The following is a 23,948-nucleotide window of genomic DNA, read 5'->3' on the forward strand; positions in this document are numbered from 1 at the left end:
GGGATTTTCACGGGTCTTGTCCGGAGTAGTAAGTTCAACATATATAAGTCACCTGCTGGTTTCGTCTTCTTTGGCCTCGTGAGATAGCAGAGGACGCCAGGTGTCCAAGTCCGTTCATTGACTACAGGCCTTATGCGACTCTTGCATTCCTCAGCGAATTCAGGTGAATCTACGCCCACGAGGGTTAACATGTGTCTGTACACACGGCATCTCTTGGGCACGCCAGAATCCTGTGATTGTGGGTTCGAATCCCGGTTCGCGCCGATTATGTTTCTAGGTTTGTCAGCACCATACCCGCGCTCGTGGGTTTCACCGAAGTGGTAAACGTCTGAGACCTGCATCACTTCGGGCTTTCCTCCCACATTAAGCTGACATGTCGTGATATAACTTGAATAGTGTTAAAAGCGGCGTTAAACCCAACTCACTCACTTACAATATACGCGGACATACACAAAGCCTTTGAGGCTTATTCAACTTTAGAAAGGAATGCTTGATATAGAGTTCTGTGTACTGGCATTTGATCGTATATATAATCGTAGTGTATAAAACGCATTGAATTATTTAATTCTGTATCGATGGTTAAAGCAATCGTTCCTTCTATTGTTCAGAAATGGTAAAATTCCTAGATTCAAAGCTGAAGAAAGAACAGAAATGGAGCCGTAGCAAGTGATAAAGGTTCTCTTTGTAAGTCACGTTTCACAAAGAATATTCTGATTTTGAAAATGATGCAAAAGAAACCTAACGCAGACCAAAAAAAAAGTGGGCAAGTAAAGTTTTCATTCTGCCCGAATTTACAAATAAGTGACTTTGCTTGTCGTAAGAGGGGACTAACGGCATCGGAGGGTCAGGCTCGCTCATTTGGTTGATGCATGTCATTGCGCGGATCGATGCTCATGATGTCAATCACTGGATTGTCTGGTCCAGACTCGATTATTTATAGACCGCCGTCATATAGCTGGAATATTGTTGAGTACGGCGTTAAGCAACAAACAAACACAAAACGAAGTAACAATATTATTAAAATGAGTGACATACCTTGTAAAGATAGATAACAGAGCGACCAGTAGATTAAAGCCGCCGTAATTCGCTGAGTTGCGTACCGTGGGCCTGCCAGAGAGCTATGGTCGTGGCTTTGAATCTCAGTTCGTCCGGTTATGTTTCTAGGTTTGTTACCTCTAACTCCGTGCTCTTGGGCGTCAACAAAGTGGTGAACGTCTAAGATCAACAATTACAAATGTGAAGACATACGTCCGTCAATGAGCTGAATCTGTGAGTTAAAGGGTTGTCTGATGTACTAACTCCGATTTTCTAAAAGTATATATGATTCAAATATAGACATCGCTAAAAAACATTATTCGTGAGTGAGTGTGTGTAACGACTCTGAACAGTGCTTCAGTTGAGGCGTGTCAGCTTGATGTGTGAGGAAAACCGGAACAAGAAACATACTCAGGACGAACAGGAATTCAAACAGTCACTCATAGGATCCTGTCACGTCAAGGGGACGCCACTCTGCACAGCGAAATCATCGATTTTAGGGAGTTCGGTTGATATTATAACGATAATAACAATAATAATAAGCGCATTATTACCCCGGTCATTCTTGTGATGTGCTAGAAGGTTAACAGCCACGTTGCCATCTCATCCTACCGGGTCCCCATTCACTGTTGGCTAAACCGTGGCAAACTATTAAAAGAAATGGAACCATTTGGGCGCATGCGCAGATTAGTTCAGTTGCTACACATGCGCAAATTTAATCGAAAATTAACCAAAGCGCGACACCCTTTTACACATATTCGCGTTGTCTTTCTTTCATAAAATACACAAGAAGATTATGTCCAGTTGTCGCATCGGTTAATTGTGACACTTCTTGTCAATTTTCGTAAGGGCGAAAATACGACAACGTAACAATGCCCCTTCTTCATTTAAAATGTGTATCGGTATACAAAAACATCACACTGATATCAAAGTAAAATTCTGTATCAGATCCTATACGAGTGAGATTATGTATATATGGTTGTTATTTGTAAGGACCAGCGCTGAATTGCTCTAGATTAAAACTCTAGGTTCAGAGAGAAAGTCCCCGCTTCTGTGCCAGGGCTACCATACCGGGCCATCTCAACCACAACCACAACCACAAGTCCAACCCAACACTACCGCTGGACCTGATGTTGGTGTCTTTACTGCATGTGTAAATTCCAATCAATTCACAGTGGACTGAGTGAGTGAGTGAGTGAGTTGTGTTTAACGCCGCTTTTAACAGTATTCCAGTTATATCACGGCGTGTCAGCTTAATGTGGGAGGAAAGCCCGAAGTGATGCAGGTCTCAGACGTTTACCACTTCGGTAAAACCCACGAGCACGAGTATGGTGCTGACAAACCTAGAAGCAAAATCGGAGCGAACCGGGATTCGAACCCACAATCTTCTGGCGTGCCCAAGGGACGCAACTCAGCGAATCGCAGCGCCTTAGACGACTGGGCCACTCGTACTTTGTATGGAGCCAAGATAATGTTTCAAATGTAAAACAAGTGCATAAATCTGCTTACAAAACGTACATGTCGCATATGTTGTGAAATTGGTGTTTATTGGTAACGTAGGGCAATGTAGTATTCATCTTCTCGAGGCAATATAGTTAACTGACTATAAAAGTCCATTTTGCACTCTTGTCAAACTAGGCTGGAATTACGGAGTTATGTTTTGGCTTGGCTGAAGAGTCTATGCATAAACCAATCAAAATCGAGAAACGAAATCGACATCCGGTTAAAAAAACAAAAAAACGATATCGGAATCTGCAGAGGATGTGGACCGTCAACTGGGCGTCGAAAGATGGATGTTTACATGTTAATCATGGTGCCCAAGTAATTTGGTGCACTTAGTGGGGTAAGACCCATGTTATTACAATAAAGATCTTGATTATCGCTCAGATGCTTTTCACTTGACGACGCCATTTTGCAAGCGACATAAGCAGTAGAATCTGATTGGTCAATACGAGGGACATAGAAGGGACATAACTCGTAATATCTACTGGTGGCTCTACCATCGAGACGCCGAATTCCAGCCTAGTTCGGCAAGGGATGAAATTGTACTTATCTATTTCTCCCTAGCCCCGGGAAGGTATACAGTAACAAATGCTATATATTTGGGCATTATGTGTTGAAATGTAAACAGTATTGTACAGAACCTCCCCGCATGTAGAACCGCGGTAGAAGATAGAGTGTCTCCCGTGAATGAGTGTAAGTTTCCGACTGTATCATGAGAAAGTGTCTATGAATCGCTATCAAAAGGTGATAGTTCCAGGTGTTAGCGAAGAGGTAAGTGTATTAAGCTCACCCGTCACAAACACACGCAAAGACAAGTAAAATATTCACCAAGAAAAAAACAAACACGGAACAAGTCAAAATCGGGAATTGCATCTGATATCATTTTTGTCACTCATTTGGAAATGTCCTCAACATGGCTACCATAAAACTTTTTGAAAAGTCTTGAATCAAACACCTTCTTAGAAAAATGTTGTATGAAATATTGGTAAAAAGCATGCTCGGTTGTACCTCACAATCTGTGAAATGAAGACACTAATGTTTGGAGCTGCAAGGAATATTCCTCGAAATAAATTGACAATTAGAAACTTGAAGTCATCCCTCCCATACAGTCTTGTGGAAAACGTTTTATCATTCTGAATCTTTATACAGATCTAGATATGAAACAGACGAAGGAGTCTCACTAGTCTCTTTTATTTCTAGTTCAAACAAATTCCTATGACATAATCGGAATCGGAATTTTCCCTGCTTTCAGCAGACATTTCATATGGTAATGGAAATGGTTTTGTCGCTTTTCTTATTATCATTGTCAATATTCAGTGTCTATTATTCATACGCTGTATATACTAAAGCGATTGCGGGACAGGACAGACCCACATACGTGTCGTTGTAGATGGCTGGTTACAATATCACTGAAATTGTTCCTAGCGTTGCATGATGGAGCTAAATACTCTTCTCAGTCCTCAGACAGCAGAGCGCCACCAAAATAGGATGAGCTTGGGTAGATAATCCGTGAAAAAGTCATCTGTACCCAGGCCTCTTCCCCCTTGTCTAGATGGGTGACAGTGATGGCAGAAGCATCAGTTTCATCAATATACGAGTCCGTTTCCGTGTATCCGTTTGCCAAAATCACTCCTCCTGACTTGATGATATCGAAGGACATGTTAGTGTTTGCCTGCGTCAGTGCAAGGTGTGTCCAGAAGATGTAGATTCCAGAGACTGGTGCCACGAACGTCCCTGTGCTGGTGTTGTAGCCAGAGCCAGCGTTGTAAAGGATTGTACTGAATGGGAGAGGGGTGCCGTTTGATGTTGAACTTGGAGGGTAGTTAACGTTGAATGCCACATTTCTGGTCTTTGGTGCTGTAGGTAACACGAAACAAAAAACGATAAATATGCAGCATTCGGAATATATGTTTGTGTATTGTATGGGTCCCGTTCTACGAAGCATTCGTAGCGCTAAGATGCTCGTAACTCCCATACTACCATAGACGTCGTATCCCTGGCGTAGCGTAGCGCTACAAACGTTTTGTGGAACGGGGCCCAGATGTCAAGCTCTATTCTGTTGCGCTACTTCTGGTCTTTGATGCAAGAAGGGAGTGAAATATCACAGCAGGTAAAGGCAAAGTAAGCAAATTGTGCAAAAACACCGTAGCTCAACTCGATTGGTAGTCAACCGTTTGAAATGCTTACACTGACGACAAGTTGGTTGGTTGGTTTGTTGTTTAACGCCGCACTTAGCAATATTCCAGCTATATGACAGAGGTCTGTAAATCATCGAGTCTGGACCATACATTCCAGTGATTAATATCATGAGCATCGACCCACGCAGTTGGGATCGATGACATGCATCAACCAAGTCAGCGAGCCTGATCACCCGATCCCGTCAGTCACCTTTTACGTCAAGCATGGGTTGCTGAAGACCTATTCTACCCCAGAATCTTCACGGTTCCACTGACGACAAGTATAAAAAGTAGTCAACAGTGATGTCACTTGGTGCATGCCATGCTATGACCTTAACTGCCATATTATTCAATGTAATGTACATTAGAGTGATGTTGAATTAAGGTACCACATATACTATTTAAGGGAGATATATTTTTTCAGTATCTTGTTGGAGTGGGCCTACGCTTTGTTTTATAAAGAGGTGATTGAAAGTACTTGCAAAACTAGAAGCAGCCCTGTGATTTCCTCAAGCTTTCAAAAGCATGTGCTGCCAGACCTTGACCTTAGAAAAGCCTACTGCGTTGATCGATGTTCATGATGTCAATCACTGGATTGTCTGGTCCACACTCGATTATTTACACAACGTTAAATACGATTTCGGCGTTAAACAACAAACAGAACATTTGGAAGAAGTCAAGGGAACAATAATCACCAATGTAAATCTTGTAGATGTGTAGTATTAGAACATGGCATTGCGCAATAGCCGCGACCATACAGTGAATCCAAGATGGCATACTATGTACGTTTACGTAGAGGGGAATGTCCGAGTAACTCTCCATTCCTTAAAAAATAATGGAGCAGAGAACCCGCAGGGGCCGAGGCCCATTATTTTTAAGGAATGGAGAGTTACGTGGATATTCCCCTAGTTAAAACTCATCCCTACTTTTACACTTTGACAAAATATTCTGTAGTTGAAAACATTTGAAAAATTCAAATGCTGCTTCAAGATAATGTACAGTTGACAAGCAACTCTCCATTCCTGAAAAATAATGGAGCGTTCAAACAATAGAATGACGTCACAGATGTCTTTTAATGCAGATATCTGGATTATGAAGGTCGGTACTTAACAAAGAAATATTACAACTACACTCCCCGAGCAGAGGAAGTGCAGGATGCACAAGAGTTGATAGCAAATGTATCTTTTCATTTATTCTAAACAAGAACCTACCTTGTGAAACCTGTAGCAGGGATAGTTTGTTGTCCAGGGATTGCTTTCCAACCATGGATATGTTACTTTGTAAAGTTAAAACATTGGAGAAAGTCAGACTGAGATTACTCTGAACTGAGTGAAGATCCTTCCATGCTGATTGTAAGTCCTGTCTGACAACACTAATGTCAGAAAACATTGACTTTATATCTTGCTCGAGCTTCTGGACGTGTTTAGATACAGTATGTGCCAGCAACTTTGTAGACTGGAGTTCCGTGCTTTCTGCCGACTGTTTCTGTGATATTATTTGCATCCAGGACGACATATTATGAAAGAAATCATCTTTATCCGTTATTATGTTATCCACAGTAGAGTTTACTAAGGTGAGATGTTTGTCCAGCTGCTTGACATCTCTCTGTACCGCATGCATCTGTGCCGTGTTCAGCTTCATCTCATGGAGGATGGAGTCCAGCAGGGTCAGATTCAGCTGAGGATCAGCCACACTGTCACCGTGTGCCATGTCTTTCAGTTGGGTTTTAACCATGACGAGTTCATTAGATGTTAAACGAAGCTCTGCCTTCATTGCTAATACTTCATCTTTCAAGGAGGATATTTCAGCAACTTCTGACTGGTGTTGTGTCTTGCTCGACTGAAGATCTGTTCTGGTATGTTGTAAGTCCTTCATGGTACTTTGAAGCTGTGACTGTGTGGCCTGTAGATCTTTCTTTGTGACCTGTAGTTCTGTCTGAACCTGCGTGGTTGTTGCCAGGAGGCTGGACACAGTCTGCTCCAGCAGCGCCACATGATTCAAAAGGCTGGACATATCAGAAGAACCATCTGGCTTTGGGGAAGGCACAGTTAGCCCCGAGAGAGATCTTGCCAGTAAAATACAAAGAAATACAACCGTCACATACATTATACCGTGTCGTTGTTATATTCTATACTCGGCCTACTTATCAATATTGGCAGCTGTCTGCTCGTTTATCTTACAAGGATCACGTGTGATAGGAGCGTCCACTTGGCGATAACGACCGGAATCATGTTTGTCAATGACTGTGTTTGATTATGGTCAAACTGCCTGGAATATATTCTACCGACCAAAAACATGGACACAAATGCATTAAATGTAGCTATTGTTGCAGTTTCAATACCATGACGCTGCATCTGAACGTAACATGTAATCACCATGACCTTTCACATCATGAATGGACAGCACTTGATGCACGTGCATACAGAAGCCAGTGAGTTTGCGCCTTAAGAGTTACTCGCAATCACTAATGTACGCGAGCTAGGAACACGCTTAAAAATGCCTCCGGTACAGGATCCAAATCAACAGACTAAATGTCGAATTGCCGGTACAACAGAGGGAGGAGGTTGGTTGGTTTGTTGTTTAAAGCCGCACTCAGCAATATTCCAGCTATATGACAGCGGTCTGTAAATAATCGAGTCTGGACCAGACAATCCAGTGATTAATATCATGAGCATCGATCCACGCAATTGGGATCGATGACATGTATCAACCAAGTCAGCGAGCCTGACCACCTGATCCCGTTGGTCGCCTTTTACGACAAGCATAGTCGCCTTTTACGGCAAGCATGGGTTGCTGAAGACCTATTCTACCCCGGAATCTTCACGTGTCAGAGAGGGAGGAGGAGGACGTCTGTGTCCTAAGTTGTTTGACAAATGTAATTTCTCCTGTGTGGGATAGGAACAGTTACAGGCGGCAGAGGTGTCAAAGAGACCTCAGCATGGCAGTTCTAAACAAAGCGCCCCACCCAAAACCCCACACCTCCACCCCCTGGGTGAAAACATACCTGTCATTAAAGTATTTCAACAGGTGCTATAGAGGTGTTGATGTTCGTCCCAAAGTGCATATTGGAATCGTGCAACTCTTTTCAGTGATATCAAAATGTTACACTTACACAATTTTGTCAATACACTCCTTATGTTTTATTTATATTGCGTACTGTAAACAAGGTTCTTGTCAACAATAACAAACCTGGGGTGAATTGAAAATTATTTCACGCGGGACAAAAACTTTATATGAAATTGATGCTCCTGGAATATCCTATAGTGAGTGAGTGAGTTTGGTTTTACGCCGCTTTTAGCAATATTCCAGCAATATCACGGCGGGGGACACCAGAAATGGGCTTTACACATTGTACCCATGTCGGGATTCGAACCCGGGTCTTCGGCGTGACAAGCGAACGCTTTAACCACTAGGCTACCCGACCGTCCCTGTACTTACATGTACGACAGTGCTTCCTTGTCAGTCAACAAACTTTACTTATAATAGCTTTAGACACACGGCCCTTTCTCATTGGTGTGTGTTATTTATCCAGTTCACTTGCAACAATCGCCTATAACTTGAGGAAGTATAAATTCTGCTGGGGAACCATGCAGGTAGCAGAGGTACCGTAAGTCTCCTTGACGTGAGTTTAAATGGAACTCACTCACTCACTATTTATCCCGTTCACAATTTTCTAAATCCACACTCGTTAAATAAGCAGTTGTAATATGTATGTCGATGTTGGAGGATAACGCCTGTAGGATGAGCTGGAAACTATTCTTTGTACTTGTGAAATCAGAGCAGGTAATCCAGCCATTCTGCGGTTGTTCTTCTTTACTTGAATTGCGTATTAGGTGAGGTGAAATGGGGTTTAACGTCGCGTCCAAGATTATTGCGCTTATATAGCGATGTGCGGCCTGTAAATCGAGTCTGGGCGAAAAGGAAACTCATTTGATTGATAATATGATCAGGGCTGCGCAAGAATGACACAAAATCATCAAAATCCCTGTCTAGGCTTAAGGTTATGTATGAGGGTTGATATGATATTTAAAACCCGCATCCCGAGGGAAAGGGTTTTAAATATCATAACAATCCGAGGGGAAGTGTTTTATCTTACTTATAAACCGATTGTGAACCTTAAAATTATCCCCAAACTAAATTTCAACCCATTATAAGTGTACAATAAAGCACGTCCAAGGGTTCTTATCACATTTAAAACACGCATCCAAAGGATAACGGTTTTAGATATCATAAAAACCCGAGGGGAAGTGTTTTGTCTAATTAATGAACCGAAAAAAGAAACTGAAAACAACATTTTTCAACATTTTTTTATGTTTCGAAAAATACTTTCCATGAACCTTAGGAAACGGGCGTAAAATATATGTTGCTTGCGTACGGATTTTGAAAAGGACATTTAAAATCAGTGCAGCTTATCAACACCTCTGTAGCCTTGTGGTACACTCACTGGGCTTCAGATATGAAAGTTGCGAGTAATTATGAGATAATAGTCCCTTTGACGATCACGAGATGCATCGTACAAAAGTCAAAGCGACATTGAGCTATGGATCGTGTTGTGCTTCAAGTTCATAATTACGTGTGCTATACGTAGTTCATTCCACAGTTAACGGTTATTGCTTTTACATGCCATGTCAAGCACGTGATTTGTGCCAGCTGTATAGCAGTACAACAGTACCATAGTGTTCGCGACAGGCATATGTTGCCTGTGTATGTTACACACACAAAAGTCTACCTCGACAACAACAACTAGGCCACTGCAAAAGGTTAGTCTATAATGTGTTTGTTTGACATTTCACTTGATGTTCACGATGCTTGTTTTGAGGTGAACAATTAACTACCCTTGTTTGTGACAGGTGTAACTATTTCGCAAACACCTGGTATCATCACTATTGAATATTGATTCTTAAACACATGCTTACGATATACAGTAAACTACGGTTATAACGAACTAAAATTAGTAGTCCCTTTGAGTTCGTTATAACCGTAGTTTACTGTTATAACGAACTCAAAGGGACTACTAATTTTAGTTCGTTATAACCGTAGTTCGTTATAAGCATTTATACAGCATAACTACAGCAAATAGTCGGGACCAAAAAAGTAGTTCGTTATATCCGTCAGTTCGTTATAAGCGTGTTCGTTATAACCGTGGTTTACTGTAATTGTAATCATACAACTGCTTTTATAACCTTCTTATGATTGTGAAAAGATTTTTGTTGCTTTCATTTATGTATGACCGATCACACAATATAGTATGATTGTGTCCGACATAATACTCGCGTGTTCTGTTTTTATTATTGAAAAAAATCGTAGATCTTGTAAGTGGAGGGTTTCTGCCCATTGGGTTGGCTGCATAACCATCTTGATGCTGGGGCATTCGTTTACTCGGGGGCTGGACATGGTGTGAGCAGGTAGCAGCCCTGGGGGAGTGAGCGAGACTGCCAGTAAGCGAAGTGAGTAAGCTCAGTGAATGTCACTGGATAAAGGCTAGATTCTGGTGTGGGTGAGGTCCCTTCAAGGCGAAGATAGTGGTAGACTGCGAGTCAGTAGGTGAGGTGAAATAGGGTTTAGCGTCGTGTCCTAGATTATTGTACTAACATAGCGACGTGCATTCCCCTGTGTGTGTGGCTGCTTGTACTAGTCTGGACTGATCCCGATTTAAACTGCCAGCTCACTGAGATACCATGTCGCAGTTAACATACTGACACTGAGCCGACCGGTCCTTTTTTAGCCCCTTAAAGCCGAGCGCCAGACAGTTTAACAACAAGTTGTATCTTTTGATGTCTTTTGTCATGACGCGGCCGGGGATCGAACCCCGGACCTCTCCACTATACCACGGAGGCGGGCTCGAGTCAGTAAGTGTCTGAGACAGATGAAATACAGTGTGTACGAGGCGAGGTAGTGGTTGACTGTGAGTCAGTAAGTGTCTGAGACAGATGAAAGAGAGCGAGTAAGTGTCAAGAACGTGGTCGACTGCGGGTCAGTAATTGTCGGGGTGATTCAGTTTGTCGGTCCCTGGCAGGAACGACAGTATTCACTATAACTTGCAGGCTCGACAGAGGCAACCAGCGTAAAACAATACTAGTTAGAGTTTTGAATGAAGAAGAAAATAGAGACTAGTATCAGTTGTATAACTGCAAACCTGACACCCCTGCGGATTATCCTATACGGGAACAAACTAACCTATTTTTCGTTGGCACGCCACGCCAAAACCCCGTATTACACAACTTCGTGATGGCTGATCGTGACGCAAGTATTTCTGATCGTGACGCAAGTATTTCTCGTACTTCTCTCTCTTCATAACGATTATGAAAGGGTGCTGTCATAATCTTTACTGTCGAAAGAGTGCTAAAGGATACATTTTATGAAAAATCTAGAAGCGATATTTTGACTAAATAGTATAATAAATAGGTATGAGGCTGTTTTCTGTAACATAACATTTACACCAGTTTACATGAAGCACAGTTACTTTTTCCCTTTGCTACACATCAACATGTTAATAAGCATTTACAAGATACCACTTAGTCGCAGAGGACCGTCGTCCTGAGGAAAGGGAGATAACCGACTGTAAAACTTCAACCCTTGACGAACTGGGCTGGAGTTGTGGAGTCTTGGCTGGATTAACGAGTCCATAGTTCAATCAAATCGCGTAACGAAATCGACACCCTGTTCGCAAACAACATGGCGATTATCGTGCAGATGTCGGTCGACAGCAGGATTTGTTGTGCCACAAATCCACATGCACTGGGTATCTGAGACAGAGAATGTGAAACGTGTTCTTTGATTAACTTGATCAGATCCAGACTTCCGGTGGCGCACTCATGCGGATAAGACGTGTTTAGTCAGTCGCTCTGCATAAATCCATCCCGATCGATTACAAATGGCCAGCAACAAGAATAAACGGAAAGGGACAAGCGACAATGATGAACAATCTTCCCAGAAAGTTCTAATTTGGATGAATACATCACGACAAGAAGTAGAAAACGGACCACACATCAACGATGTCGGTAAGCAGCCCCGAGGACATGAAAACTTTCATTCTCAAATCTCTGTCTGAACAAACCAAAGATCACTACTAAGACAGACACTGTCAATTCCGAATTAACAACATTACAGACTGGAACTGACGAAATTCTCCAATCCGTTGATTGTAACGCCGCTCAGATAACCGAGAATAAGTCGGAGAATAATGAACTGAGGGCAGAGGTGAATAAATTAGGTGAGGAGACAGAAGAAAAATTATTAATTCAGGAAACGTATCAGCGTAAATCCAGCCTACTTGTGTGTCAGAATCAGGTGAGTGAGTGAGTGAGTGAGTCAGTCAGTGAGGTTTTACGCCGCTTTTAGCAATATTCCAGCAATATCACGGCGGGGGACACCAGAAATGGGCTTCACACTTTGTACCCATGTCGGGAATCGAACCCGGGTCTTCGGCGTGACGAGCGAACGTTTTAACCACTAGGCTACCCGACCACCCCGTGAGGAGACAGAACAAAAATTACTAAATCAGGAAACGTATCACCGTAAATTCAACCTACTTGTATACGGAATACCAGATTCAGGACAGCAGGAGCCGGCGTGTAGAGAACATTTTCAAAATTTGGATATTGAAGGAAGCGACACAATGTTGTTTGTCAACAATCACAGGTTGTCTCGCCACAGTAGTAACCCTCGAGCAGCAAACAGAATCCGATTATAATAAAATCTGTGTCAATGAAAGAGAGACAAAATGTAATGGACGCAACCTTTAAAGAAATCGATTCTCAGAGAAAAACGAATCTCGATCCGCACGGATCTCCCAGTCCCTCTGAAGAAGTATCGTGGAAAACTTCTGTTGAAGCGTATGACATGAGACAATTGCTCAAAGTTCCGACAAGGATCAAAGAAAGGGGAGCAGATATAACCCTGCAAGGCAGAAAGACCCCAGATCAACGCTGGAGAACAGTTCACCTGGAGGAGGGGGCATGGGTGGCCCAGTCGTCTATGGCGCCGCGATTCGCTGTGCAGAGTTGCGTCCCTTAGGCACGCCAGAAACCTATGATTGTGGGTTCGAATCCCAGTTCGCCCCGATTATGTTTCGAGGCTTGTCAGCACCATACCCGTGCCCGTGGGTTTCACCGAAGTGGTAAACGTCTGAGACCCGCATCACTTCGGGCTTTCCTCCCACATTAAGCTGACACGCCGTGATATGACTGGAATAACTGTTAAAAGCGGCGCTAAATCCAACTCACTCACTCACTCACCTGGAGGAGGACATCTTTAAGTTAATATCGAAAAGAAACTGGCATTCCTCTGAGCGCGTTGTGTTTGTTTTGTTACTATTTATAGCAAATTGCATATGATCATGTGACAAGGTGATTAACCCTCTCTGTGCTGAGTCGCAACGTTGATTCTCGAGCCCTTGATGATTAACAACCCCATTAGCAGTGTTTGGAGTATTGTTCTCATGTGACCCTACTATTAAACAGCTGATAAGCTTGGTCTCTTGTGGCGATGCAGATAAACATAGACGCGCGTCTACAGATGAGGTCAAGTGGTTAAACGTAATCACGTGACTGCCCTCACCATGTTGTCGACAAGAGGATCCGTCATATCGAGGTAGAACTTTCTTGACAGTTATTGTTACAGTCTGATGTGACTGTCATTGACAGTGACTCAGAAAATGAACTTAAATCAATGACAACTGTGTGCGGTGTAATAATTGTCCATATTACGTGTATGTATGTTTGCTACTGTGTGGCGTCCTCATATGTAGGACACATGTACGCAGTGACCTGTTGTTCGCCAGGCAGGTGTCTGTGACGACACATCTTGTCCTATCTTACCCATATCCATCTTAAACTTGTTACCGGTGTCAGGTAATATTTTTTTGAGGGGCTGTCTTAGTTTAACAAGCTTTATTTTGTATGGATGTGCAGTAACAGGTTATATATGTATTACAAGGTAGACACAATATTTTATGGATAACAACTTCTTTAATTCTGTAAAAAAGCGACGTTTCGATATAGATCCTTATACCGTTGTCAAGGAAGGGGATGTACTTCAGGTTGGTTGGTTGGTTTGATGTTGAACGCCGCACCCAGCAATATTCCAGCCATATGACGGCGGTCTGTAAATAATCGAGTCTGGACCAGACAATCCAGTGATTGACATCATGAGCATCGATCCACGCAATTGGGATCGATGACATGCATCATCCAAGTCAGCGAGCCTGACCACCCAATCCCGTATGTCGCCTTTTACGACAAGCATAGTCACCTTTTACGGCAAGTATGGGTTGCTGAAGACCTATTCTACCCCGGAATCTTCACGGGTCTGATGTACTTCAGGCCTTTCGACAGGACGTTAGTCTGTTCTGTGGTGAGTTGCTTTTTGCTGAGGTTTATAACGGTCTTACAGTGGTGCTGTTTTCTGTTAAGTCGACTTGTGATGCTGGATTGGGGCTTCTCGGTGAGGAGGTGCTGAAACTTGTTGATGTGGTAAGCCTTGGTCTTCGTGTGCAGTTTGTTGTTGGCCTGGGTCTGGGCAGTGCGCAGTGAGAAGAAGGTGTCTGGTTGGAGTGTAGTGTTGAGCTGGTAGATGTGGTCAGAGATGTCCTTGCTTGTGTAGCGGCCATAAAATTTCCGAGTCTCGTGATGGGATTAGAAACACGGACCTTCTGATCAGAGGTCGGACGCCTTGTCCACATGACCAAAGAGGTTAACCCCGTCAGCAAGCTGACAAGGTAAGGATGCCATCTGCGGGATGACTCCACGCCCTGCTACACTTGACAACGGTATAAGGATCTATACCGAAACGCCGCTTTTTTACAGTATTAAAGAAGTTGTTATCCATAACATTGTGTCTACCTTGTCATCCGTCAACTTCTAAGTAATGCCTATCAAACAATTTATATGTGTATTGTTCACATTGCGGAGCAGGAGTTATCTCCCCTCCTCTTGTTTTGCCTATATCTCCAACTCATACAATAATAATGGAGAGGTGGAATAACAAAGTAATGTGAATCAGATTGTAACACGTAAACCTTATCACGACTAATTCCATGTTGCTTAAAACACATTATCACCCGTGCTTAAATTGAAGTGCTCGGTTACAAAATTGAAATGATTTACTTATTTAAAACATGTATTTGATTGCATTTTGACATGGAATAATTTCATATGTTGGCACAAGCGATGGCCTGGGGTCACAAAGTGGCTTTGTTATAATGGGTTTGGGGCAGTCTGGTAGCCTAGTGGTTAAAGCGTTCGCTCGTCACGCCAAAGATCCGGGTTCGAATCCCGACATGGGTACAATGTGTGAAGCCCATTTCTGGTGTCCCCCGCCGTGATATTGCTGGAATATTGCTAAAAGGGGCGTAAAACCATACTCACTCACTGGCTCACTATGATGAGTTGGGATGGAGTATGGCATGGGTGTCGAGAGTCGTTTTGTTTGTTTTGCACACCATGTTTGTTTTTGTTTTCATTTTTTATAATTCAAATAAAACATTCAATTCAGTAGGCAACCAACAGAGAAACAAATTAAATGTATCTATGTATTATCTCAATGGTTAATTAGATGCATATAGTTTCTGCTGATCGTCGTGGGCTAGCACAAAAGAATAAGCGGATAGAAGTAATGAACTTGTGGCGTAATAAAGCTATTTTGATAAATGATAACATAGAAGCAGCTGTACAAAAAAGTAAAATTGATCATATTAATGGAAACTTTACTATAGCAGATATCACCATTGAAGGCATAAGGATGACTCTAGTTACTGTTTATGGACCAAACCAGGATGATCCAAATTTCTATTAAACATCTTTTACTTATATAGGGGAATTTGAAAATCATTCTACTGTTATATGTGGCGATTGGAACTTGGTTTTGAACCCAATTTAACTATTGATCTTGAAATTATAAAAATATTAACAATCCAACAAAAAGAAATATAGTTTTAGAAACTCTAGAAAATCTTGATTTAGTTGATATCTGGAGAGCACAAAATGAAGATGTTAGGAAATTTACTTGGTGGAAAAAGAATCCAAGGCAACAGGCAAGACATGATTTGTTTCTTGTTTCAGGTGATATTGCCAATTTGACATGAAATACCTCAATCTTACCTGGCTATAAATCTGACCACTCTGCTATTGCTATGACTTTGTCAGATTCTTCATCCAAGAAAGGGGTGGCGATTAGTGAAAATTCAATACCTCTTTATTGTATAACAAAGATTATGTGGATCTTGTGAAAAAAAACAATTGTTGAAACAAAAGAGGAATATGCAGATTTGGCACTTGATGAACATACTCAGAAACAGTAATGACTTCGAATTAAAACTGTCCATCAATGATTCTCTATTTTTGGAAACCCTCCTTATGAAAATAAGGTGGAAATCCATTTCATTCTCATCTTTTCTGAAAAAAAAATAAAAAAGAGAAATCACAAAAATAAAAAAAAATAAAAATAAAAATTAGAATTAGAAGAAATGATAAGAAATGACTTTCAATCAGTAAGTGAGAGAAGTTTCTCTGATCTGTCAAAGTATAAGAAAGAATTAGAACACTTAAAGGAAGATGAAGAGAGGGGAAGACAACTAAGAAGTAGGATTCAGTGGTAGGAAGAAGGGGAAAAACCGTCTAAGTATTTATGTCACATGGAAAACAGAACTTACACAAATAAGACTATTAATAATTTAATAAATTCTAATGGTGAAGTCATCACTGAAGGTGACGAAATACTGTCTGAACAGAAAGACGTAATAAGCGCCCAGTGCGCTCTCAAAATAAGAAATATGGGGCGCTTATTAGAATATTATTTTGAGTTGAAAGATCGTAAATTTCGTGGTTTATGCTAACAGCCTGAACTGTTTACATACGACAGATATATGTTTCAAGAATTTAATTGCCCATAATTAAGGGTGATATAACAAACGAGTGCGTATTATACACGAATAAAAAAGTCTTGTGCACATTGATCAATCGGAAGGGGTGCTGATTGGGATTGTTCACTAGCCAATATATTAGCAAATATCGCCATTGGCGCTTATTACGTCATGTACGGTAGATGATATTGATACTGCTGTACTTAGTAACTCACTTGCGGATAGCCTTGATAAACCTATTGAAATGTTTGAACTTGCAAACGTTGTTAAATCATTGAAAAATAACAAAAGCCCTGGCCGCCTATTCACGAAGCTGCCTTAGCTAAGACAAATCTTAGTGACTTACGACTGCCATAAGAGCTATCTTAACCCTATCGTAGTCGTGTCCCAGCTACGACTGCTAGCTGTTGGGGCTAAGACAGGAAGCTCTCTTCTGTCGGAGATAGAAAGAGTCGGGTGTTTTTCCCGTGACGTCATGAGGGAATTCCCTTGACCTACATTGACGGGCAGACGAATCCCGTCATCTGTGCGCCATGGACTCACCTCCGAAACATAAACGCGTCAGGAAAGTAAACTGGAGCCTATCGAAGTGAAAGAAAGTCAAGAAGTGGAGAACAATCATCACATTTTATTTCCGCTTTTTGTAACACCGTGAAAAATGTGCAAAAGAAGAAGATATGGATCGACATCGCTCAGAAGTAAGTAGAACTAGGCAACCCAAAGTCACTGTGCGTTAACCAAGAATATAAATTACCACTGTTTATTGTGTCATATATAACTGATTACATGTACAGTAAATATCTAACTCAGTTTTCTATATGTTCATGAACGATCTTTTTCTTCTTTGTAACTTGTCAGGCGACAGTGACTATTTATAGTCGGGGGGAAAACCTGCAGCTGATTCCTCCCATCAGTCGTGTGTTTACATTTTTTTTACACCAAGTGAATTTCGGGAACACGTATCATTATCGAGACAAACATTATGCCTTATCGTATTTTTTGTAATAATGTGTTTAGGATGTTTATTACCCATGCTAACATGAGCTGCGAAATAGAAAATAAATGTACAAACATTTTGTCAAGTAATTCATCTCTGTGCTTTATGATAAAACATTGTTTAAGTAAATTTTTTTTATGCAAGTAATCATTATCCAATATATAACGTAATACATTGTATATATAGCGCAGAGATATCAATTTGTACAATGTGTAGTAATTAAATATTAAAAGAAAATTTGGTTATTATTTGGTGACATTATATGTGGGTTTTTTAATAGAATCTGTGAAAACAGCTTGGTCAAACGCGATGAGAAGGAGATCAAGAAGAAATGAACTGACATTAAGTAAGTGCATTGGCCATATCTGATAATGGTATGATATGTATTCAAAACAAATAGAACCCAGTACTGTTAACATAATATATATAAATATTCAAGAATTTGTTTAACAGCATCAACCAATGCAAAAGAAAACAAACTAACATATTTCTGGCTGAAATGAACATGTCAATAAATAATTGTGAATTGCCTATGTTTAGACATATTTGCTCGCAAAATGAAAATATATACAATACTAAGCTAGAGTGTCAAGCGATGATGAAATACTTTTATTAAACATTGAGACTAATCAAATTTCCTTTCTTTCAAATTCAAACTGTGAAATGATCTTGTATTTAGTATCCAAGCAAGGATGAAGGCTGCCTCACTAAAAAGAGAGATTGGTGGAACAGGAGGAGGACCACCACCTCAACCACTGAATGAAGTGAGTGAGTGAGTTGGGTTTAACGCCACTTTTAACAGTATTCCAGTTATATCACAGTGTGTCAGCTTAATGTGGAAGGAAAGCTCGATGTGATGCAGGTCTCAGACGTTTACCACTTCGGTGAAACCCACGGGCACGTGTATGGTGCTGACAAACCTAGAAACATAATCGGGGCGAACCGGGATTCGAATCCACAATCATAGGTTTCTGGCGTGCCCAAGGGACGCATCTCTGCACAGCAAATTGCGGCGCCTTAGATGACTGGGCCACCTGTGCCCCCACTTAATGAAGTTGAAGGGCAGGTAAATATAATAACATTAGCATATTAAAGATTACTTCTATGTAATCAGCCATGACACATTCACAGCATGTATTGTAATCACTTGTATGAATTGTTTTCACATTTGATACATTTATGCACATCTATCATGAACAGGGTTACCACATACACATTTTTAATGTTTCATTTTTATGTGTTAAAAATCTTTGAAATTTACAATCTTTATTAAAATTTATTTACAGATTGTATCAGTGATTCCCTCCTGTCAAATTGATGGTTGTGGAGTTGGATTGGAGAGTGATGTCAATGAATGTAAGTTAAAGAAATCTGAATTCATAACATAGAAAAACATATCAACATTAATTATGATTAATTATAAATGACCTGTGATAAAGATTCCATATACAAATATATCTGACATTTTGTCATTGAAACAATTGTAAGATTTTAGTGTAGTCAGTGTCACACATATATAAACTAATAAATTCTGATTATTCATTTTCATTTCGTTGTTCCCGGAGACCTGACAAGTGCTTGTCAACCTGATTCGTTGTGCAGAGTTGCGTCCCTTGGGCTAGCTAGAAACCTATGATTGTTGGTTCAAATCCCGGTTTGCCCCGATTATGTTTCTAGGTTTGTCAGCACCATGCCCGTGCTCGTGGGTTTCACCGAAGTGGTAAACGTCTGAGACCTGCATCACTTAGGGCTTTCCTTCCACATTAAGCTGACATGCCGAGATATAACTGGAATACTGTTAAAAGCAGCGTTAAACCAAACTCACTCACCCACTCACTTTCACATATATATTGTGTACTTTGATTATGGGAAAAGCATTCATTACCTTTATTCATGTTTCAATTTGATTTGATGTACTGTAATATACTACTCATATTTTCAGGACAAATTCAAACCACAGGAGACAAACTGATAACTTTAGAGGAAAGGAAAGTGGAGATCCTGTAGCAGTTGCTGTCAGTTGAAATCCAGCGTCTTAGTTTTGCTATTGAAATCTCGCTATCAATGAAAGCAATTTGAAAATAAATGAAGAAAAATTGTTGCTGAAACGAGCAGAAAAGAATGTTCAGTGCCTGTCTCCTCTTATATCATTTCATCATTAATTAAGGGGCGGTCGGGTAGCCTTGTGGTTAAAGTGTTCGCTCGTCACGCCAAAGACCCGGGTTCGATTCCCGACATGGGTACAATGTGTGAAGCCCATTTCTGGTGTCCCCTGCCGTGATATTGCTGGAATATTGCTTAAGGCGGCGTAAAACCTCATTCACTCACTCACTCATCATTAATTAATATTTCAGCTTTGTTGTCCTTTTTAAATGTATATCTAATCTTTCACTCTATTAAGTCTATTTTAGGAGAGGGCCAGTGGGGTAGCATTGTGGTTGCTCATCACCCCAAACACCCGGGTTCGAATCCCCACATGGGTTCAATGTGTGAAGCCCATTGCTGGCGTCCCCTGCTGTGATATTGCTGGAACATTGCGAAAAGCGGCGTAAATACTCACTCACTCACTCACTATTTAGAAGAAACATTTCAGTTATGTCAGAATGTTTAATTTTTTCACATGCTCAGTATTGTTCACTGTCTTGAAAATAATGGCGGACACACCATGCCCAGTTTGAAACCCATCACAAATAGGTCCATGATATACTGTGTCATCACTGGCAACTTCATCAGCCTGGGAAGGTGGCAGTGGTATGTTCATGTCAAGGCACAAATTGTGCAGCTGGGCTGCAGCATACACTACTTGGTGGCATCTCTTGCTGGTAAACATCAAACACCCTGTGGTGTTCCCCAGACAACTGTAAGTCACAATAGTACAAGAAAATTTTGTTGGTATAATATTTGAATTAACTTGTGCTCAAATATATGAAGATGTTATCTTGTTGTAACATTTATACAAATTTTCATATCTTATATACCCACAGAGGCAGCATAAAACCATATTCTCTCGCTCACTCACTTTATACCCACAGCAAGAGATTGCAAAAGATATCTTGTGGCAATTCAGTTCATATATCAATCACGTATGGATTTTTTCTTACTTATATACTCCATAAAACATGAATAATGTTATACATTTTAAAGAAATAATTTCATGTTTTTTAAAATCTACATTGTTTTGGCCTAAGTAATTATTGGTATACATACCGGAATCTAGATTTCAACACCCCGAAAGCCCTCTCAATGGTGTTTCTGGTTCTGGTTATATTTATGGTGATGTTTGTGGCTTCGAAAGAGGCGTGAGGAACCATGGCCGACAGGCATATCTATTTAGTAAAGTACATATAAATGTTGGTTAGAAGTGTTTGCAGAATATGTGACTGTGATCGATGGGTTTTTATTTTCCTTCACTGCAATATTAATGTCATCAATATTAATTAACTGATTTGAAAACTGTCAATTTATCTGAACATTTCAAACTGTGACATATTCCTTTATTAAAAGGTATTCTGCAAAAATAAACTGTTACGAATTACAATCAAAACTACTATGTTGATGTTTTTTTTCACATAAGAATGTTGTTATACCCAGAGTCACCGAGCAACCTTCCATCCACAGGATTCTGCTCTAATTTGGTGCCAATGTTGCTGTTGGACAGCATGAATGCATCATGATTTGCCCCTGGCCATCTACAGAAAATGTTGGTGAAAACTGAAATAGTGGAAATATATTTTCATTATCTTCATTAATGATCTCCTAGAATGGGTCAACCATTTTCTAAGTGTTATATTGGAGAGACGGTCGTGTTACTGCTTCAAACCATACAATTGTTATTGTTGTTGTTGTCGTTGTTTTTCAAAACAACCAAACAAACGCATCATTTTCATTCCTTCCATCTTTTCTAATATTCACGTGAATTAATTTTTAAACAAATGTTGACATGTTTAATCCCACAATCACACATGGTAAGTTAAACTGAAAAGAAATCCAATACTTTTATACTATTTAAATATTATTGTCACTAATAATTCCAGAGAGCAATTTATTAATTTGTGTACATTTACTGACATTGATTACTTTTAAGTCAGGGATTTGATACTTATTTCATTTCAAAAACATATTTTTTTCACATTTCATTCTACTGACAGAACAATGTGTGTATGATCATCACAAACTGTTAATGTTATAATTAAGTAACCTTATAGGAACCCCTTTCTTAAACCTTTATTGTGCCCCTTCGATATCATTGGCTGGGTATATTGATACTGATGGGTCATGGTCAAGGTCAACTATGCGAGGCTGTGCATTGTGATCGTAGCGATTGATGAAATAGCAGTATGTATCTTTCTCATTCAATATAACAATTTCATCACTACTATAAACCGTGTACATTTACCGGAGATCAGCATCACATATTGCTTGAATATTGATGGCATGGTTACCCGTACGCACACGTAAGCGACCTCCTCATCATGCGGTGGTCTAATAATAGCGATCACCGTGCCATCGATGCACATTGAGGAACCCAGCTGTGTCATAAGATTTTTCTTTTGTGTTTTGACGGGTTGTGGCATCGTTTGGAAAGTGTATCAAATTCAGATGTTTACACAGTAGATTTATGGTTTTGTGTATCACCCTCGATACACTAGGTTGACTGACGCCGTGCAGATCCCCGATTTCCGTTTACTCTTCCCCACTGTACAGTTATTTGGCGTTAGACTACCAACGTTTAGTCCGCAACGGAATTTTTTTGTTCAAGTATTGCATATGTTTATCGACTGATTGTCATGACGATTTCGCACGGCGCTCGAGACGAAACGACAATGCAGACTGTCTTTCTGTTTATGATGCTGATTTACAGAGAATATTCAAATCAAAGATATGGAAAGATAGCTATGATCGTTAATATTTCGGTGGTATTGTGTAAATTTAATGGCAGGAAGTTTATGATCAAAACCTAAACATTGAATGGCCAAGCCCGAAGTGATCGACAGGTCACGTTCGCATCATATCTGTGCCGCGATTTCTTGTCTACCGGTTGCCCTACATAGTCGCCCGTTCAGACAAATAACTGCTACTTTTTTCATATGAAATGACTAAGAGTCATGTGTGATTGCTCAAACTACCTGATGGCGTGAAGGACTTGCCATAACTGTTTCACATTTTGTCGCAAGAGGAGATTTCAAAAGTGGCCACGACATCTAACGTGAGTCGACGCAATATTGTGCAAGGTCGGTTCCACATGTGGTAGCTCGGCCCCCGTTTCTGTCGATGGTACACGCGATATAAACATAATACAACTACTGAAAACATCAACATAACTTCTACAATGATGACATTAATACCTTTTTGCATTTGGATTAACCGCTTATGGATACGCTGTGCTGTAAAGTTCGATCTCGATTTGTTTTTCCTTTCATTGAAACTGAGATAATGGCGCTATGATTGGTTTGCTGAAATAGTATTTTCCGTGAGTCTAATGTAGGTACATGCTGCGATTGTACAAGATAATTGATAACCAATTGTGTATGCATATATATCATCAAATACACATTACTAATCTCCTCAGAAAATTGAATATATATTATCATAACGCGACAGCTCGTATTTCCAACATTCTGCCATGGATATTAGATCTAATTGATATTAGATTTACAAATTATTTGTACTCTCGATTAACGTATGATAATCTATTGCAAGTCTTCAACTGTTATTTGATATGTTATGTGAAATGTCAGCAATGAGTAAACCTTTTTTTCGTTACAATCTGCAATTTTATTCGAATAGGCATATAGACGGTCGGTGATTTCCCGCCGCTTTGAATTTGTCGTCTGGACAGGTGCGCGTGATTTGACCTCGCGTGTTGTGACGTGGATGACGTCACATGAAACAGCTGATCTAATGTTGGAGTAAAATGGATACACGTGGTTTCTATACTGATGGAAAAACAATCAATTCGAGTTGCATGTAACACCATTTGGTTACAATGTGTGAAGAAATAAGAACGTTGTTACACTTTTCATACAATGTATATGTTTTTTAAACCGCGACTTCATCACAGTGCGGCACTGAGCGGCATGTACTGACGTCCAGGCACCATGAGGGTTAAGATACTTTGCGCTAAGACAGCTTAGAGAATAAACTTAGCTAAGACGGTTTTCTTTCGCTAAGACACATTTACGCCAATCTTAGCGCTAAGACAGCTTCGTGAATAGGCGGCCTAACCTGGGTGGGTTTCCAGTTGATTTTTTAAAAATTCTTTTGGAATGACTTAGGTGTATGTGTTTTAAGGTATATAAATGAAACTCTCCAAAATAATCAAATTACTTTTACTATGAATAGAGGAATAATTACATGCATTCCGAAACAAAACAAA

General features: G+C 40.4%; 1 protein-coding gene, 1 long non-coding RNA gene and 1 pseudogene across 2 annotated transcripts in view; 2 read left to right on the forward strand and 1 right to left on the reverse strand.

The window, feature by feature from the left end:
- LOC139441573 (uncharacterized) overlaps positions 1 to 23,948 on the forward strand; it is a 395,726-nt gene that overhangs the window by 219,178 nt on the left and 152,600 nt on the right. The gene's annotated exons all lie outside the window — the stretch shown is intronic.
- Positions 3,992 to 6,821, reverse strand: LOC139441603 (uncharacterized). Its single transcript, XM_071222411.1, has 2 exons — positions 5,927 to 6,821; positions 3,992 to 4,395 (listed from the first exon to the last, which is right to left on the reverse strand). The coding sequence occupies exons 1-2, from the start codon at positions 6,819 to 6,821 to the stop codon at positions 3,992 to 3,994; spliced, it is 1,299 nt and encodes a 432-aa protein (XP_071078512.1).
- On the forward strand, positions 17,042 to 20,373 carry LOC139441595 (uncharacterized; annotated as a pseudogene).

Source organism: Haliotis cracherodii, unplaced genomic scaffold (genome assembly GCF_022045235.1).
Source record: "Haliotis cracherodii isolate W230 unplaced genomic scaffold, xgHalCrac1.p SCAF_41, whole genome shotgun sequence".
Lineage (NCBI taxonomy): Eukaryota > Metazoa > Mollusca > Gastropoda > Lepetellida > Haliotidae > Haliotis > Haliotis cracherodii.

Bases quoted from the DNA above. Each gene is read 5' to 3' on its own strand.
- LOC139441603 (XM_071222411.1), bottom strand. From the start codon at position 6,821: ATGTATGTGACGGTTGTATTTCTTTGTATTTTACTGGCAAGATCTCTC. The intron at 4,396-5,926 runs GTAGGTTCTTGT...TGTTACCTACAG, and splicing joins CCTGCTACAGGTTTCACAAG to CACCAAAGACCAGAAATGTG.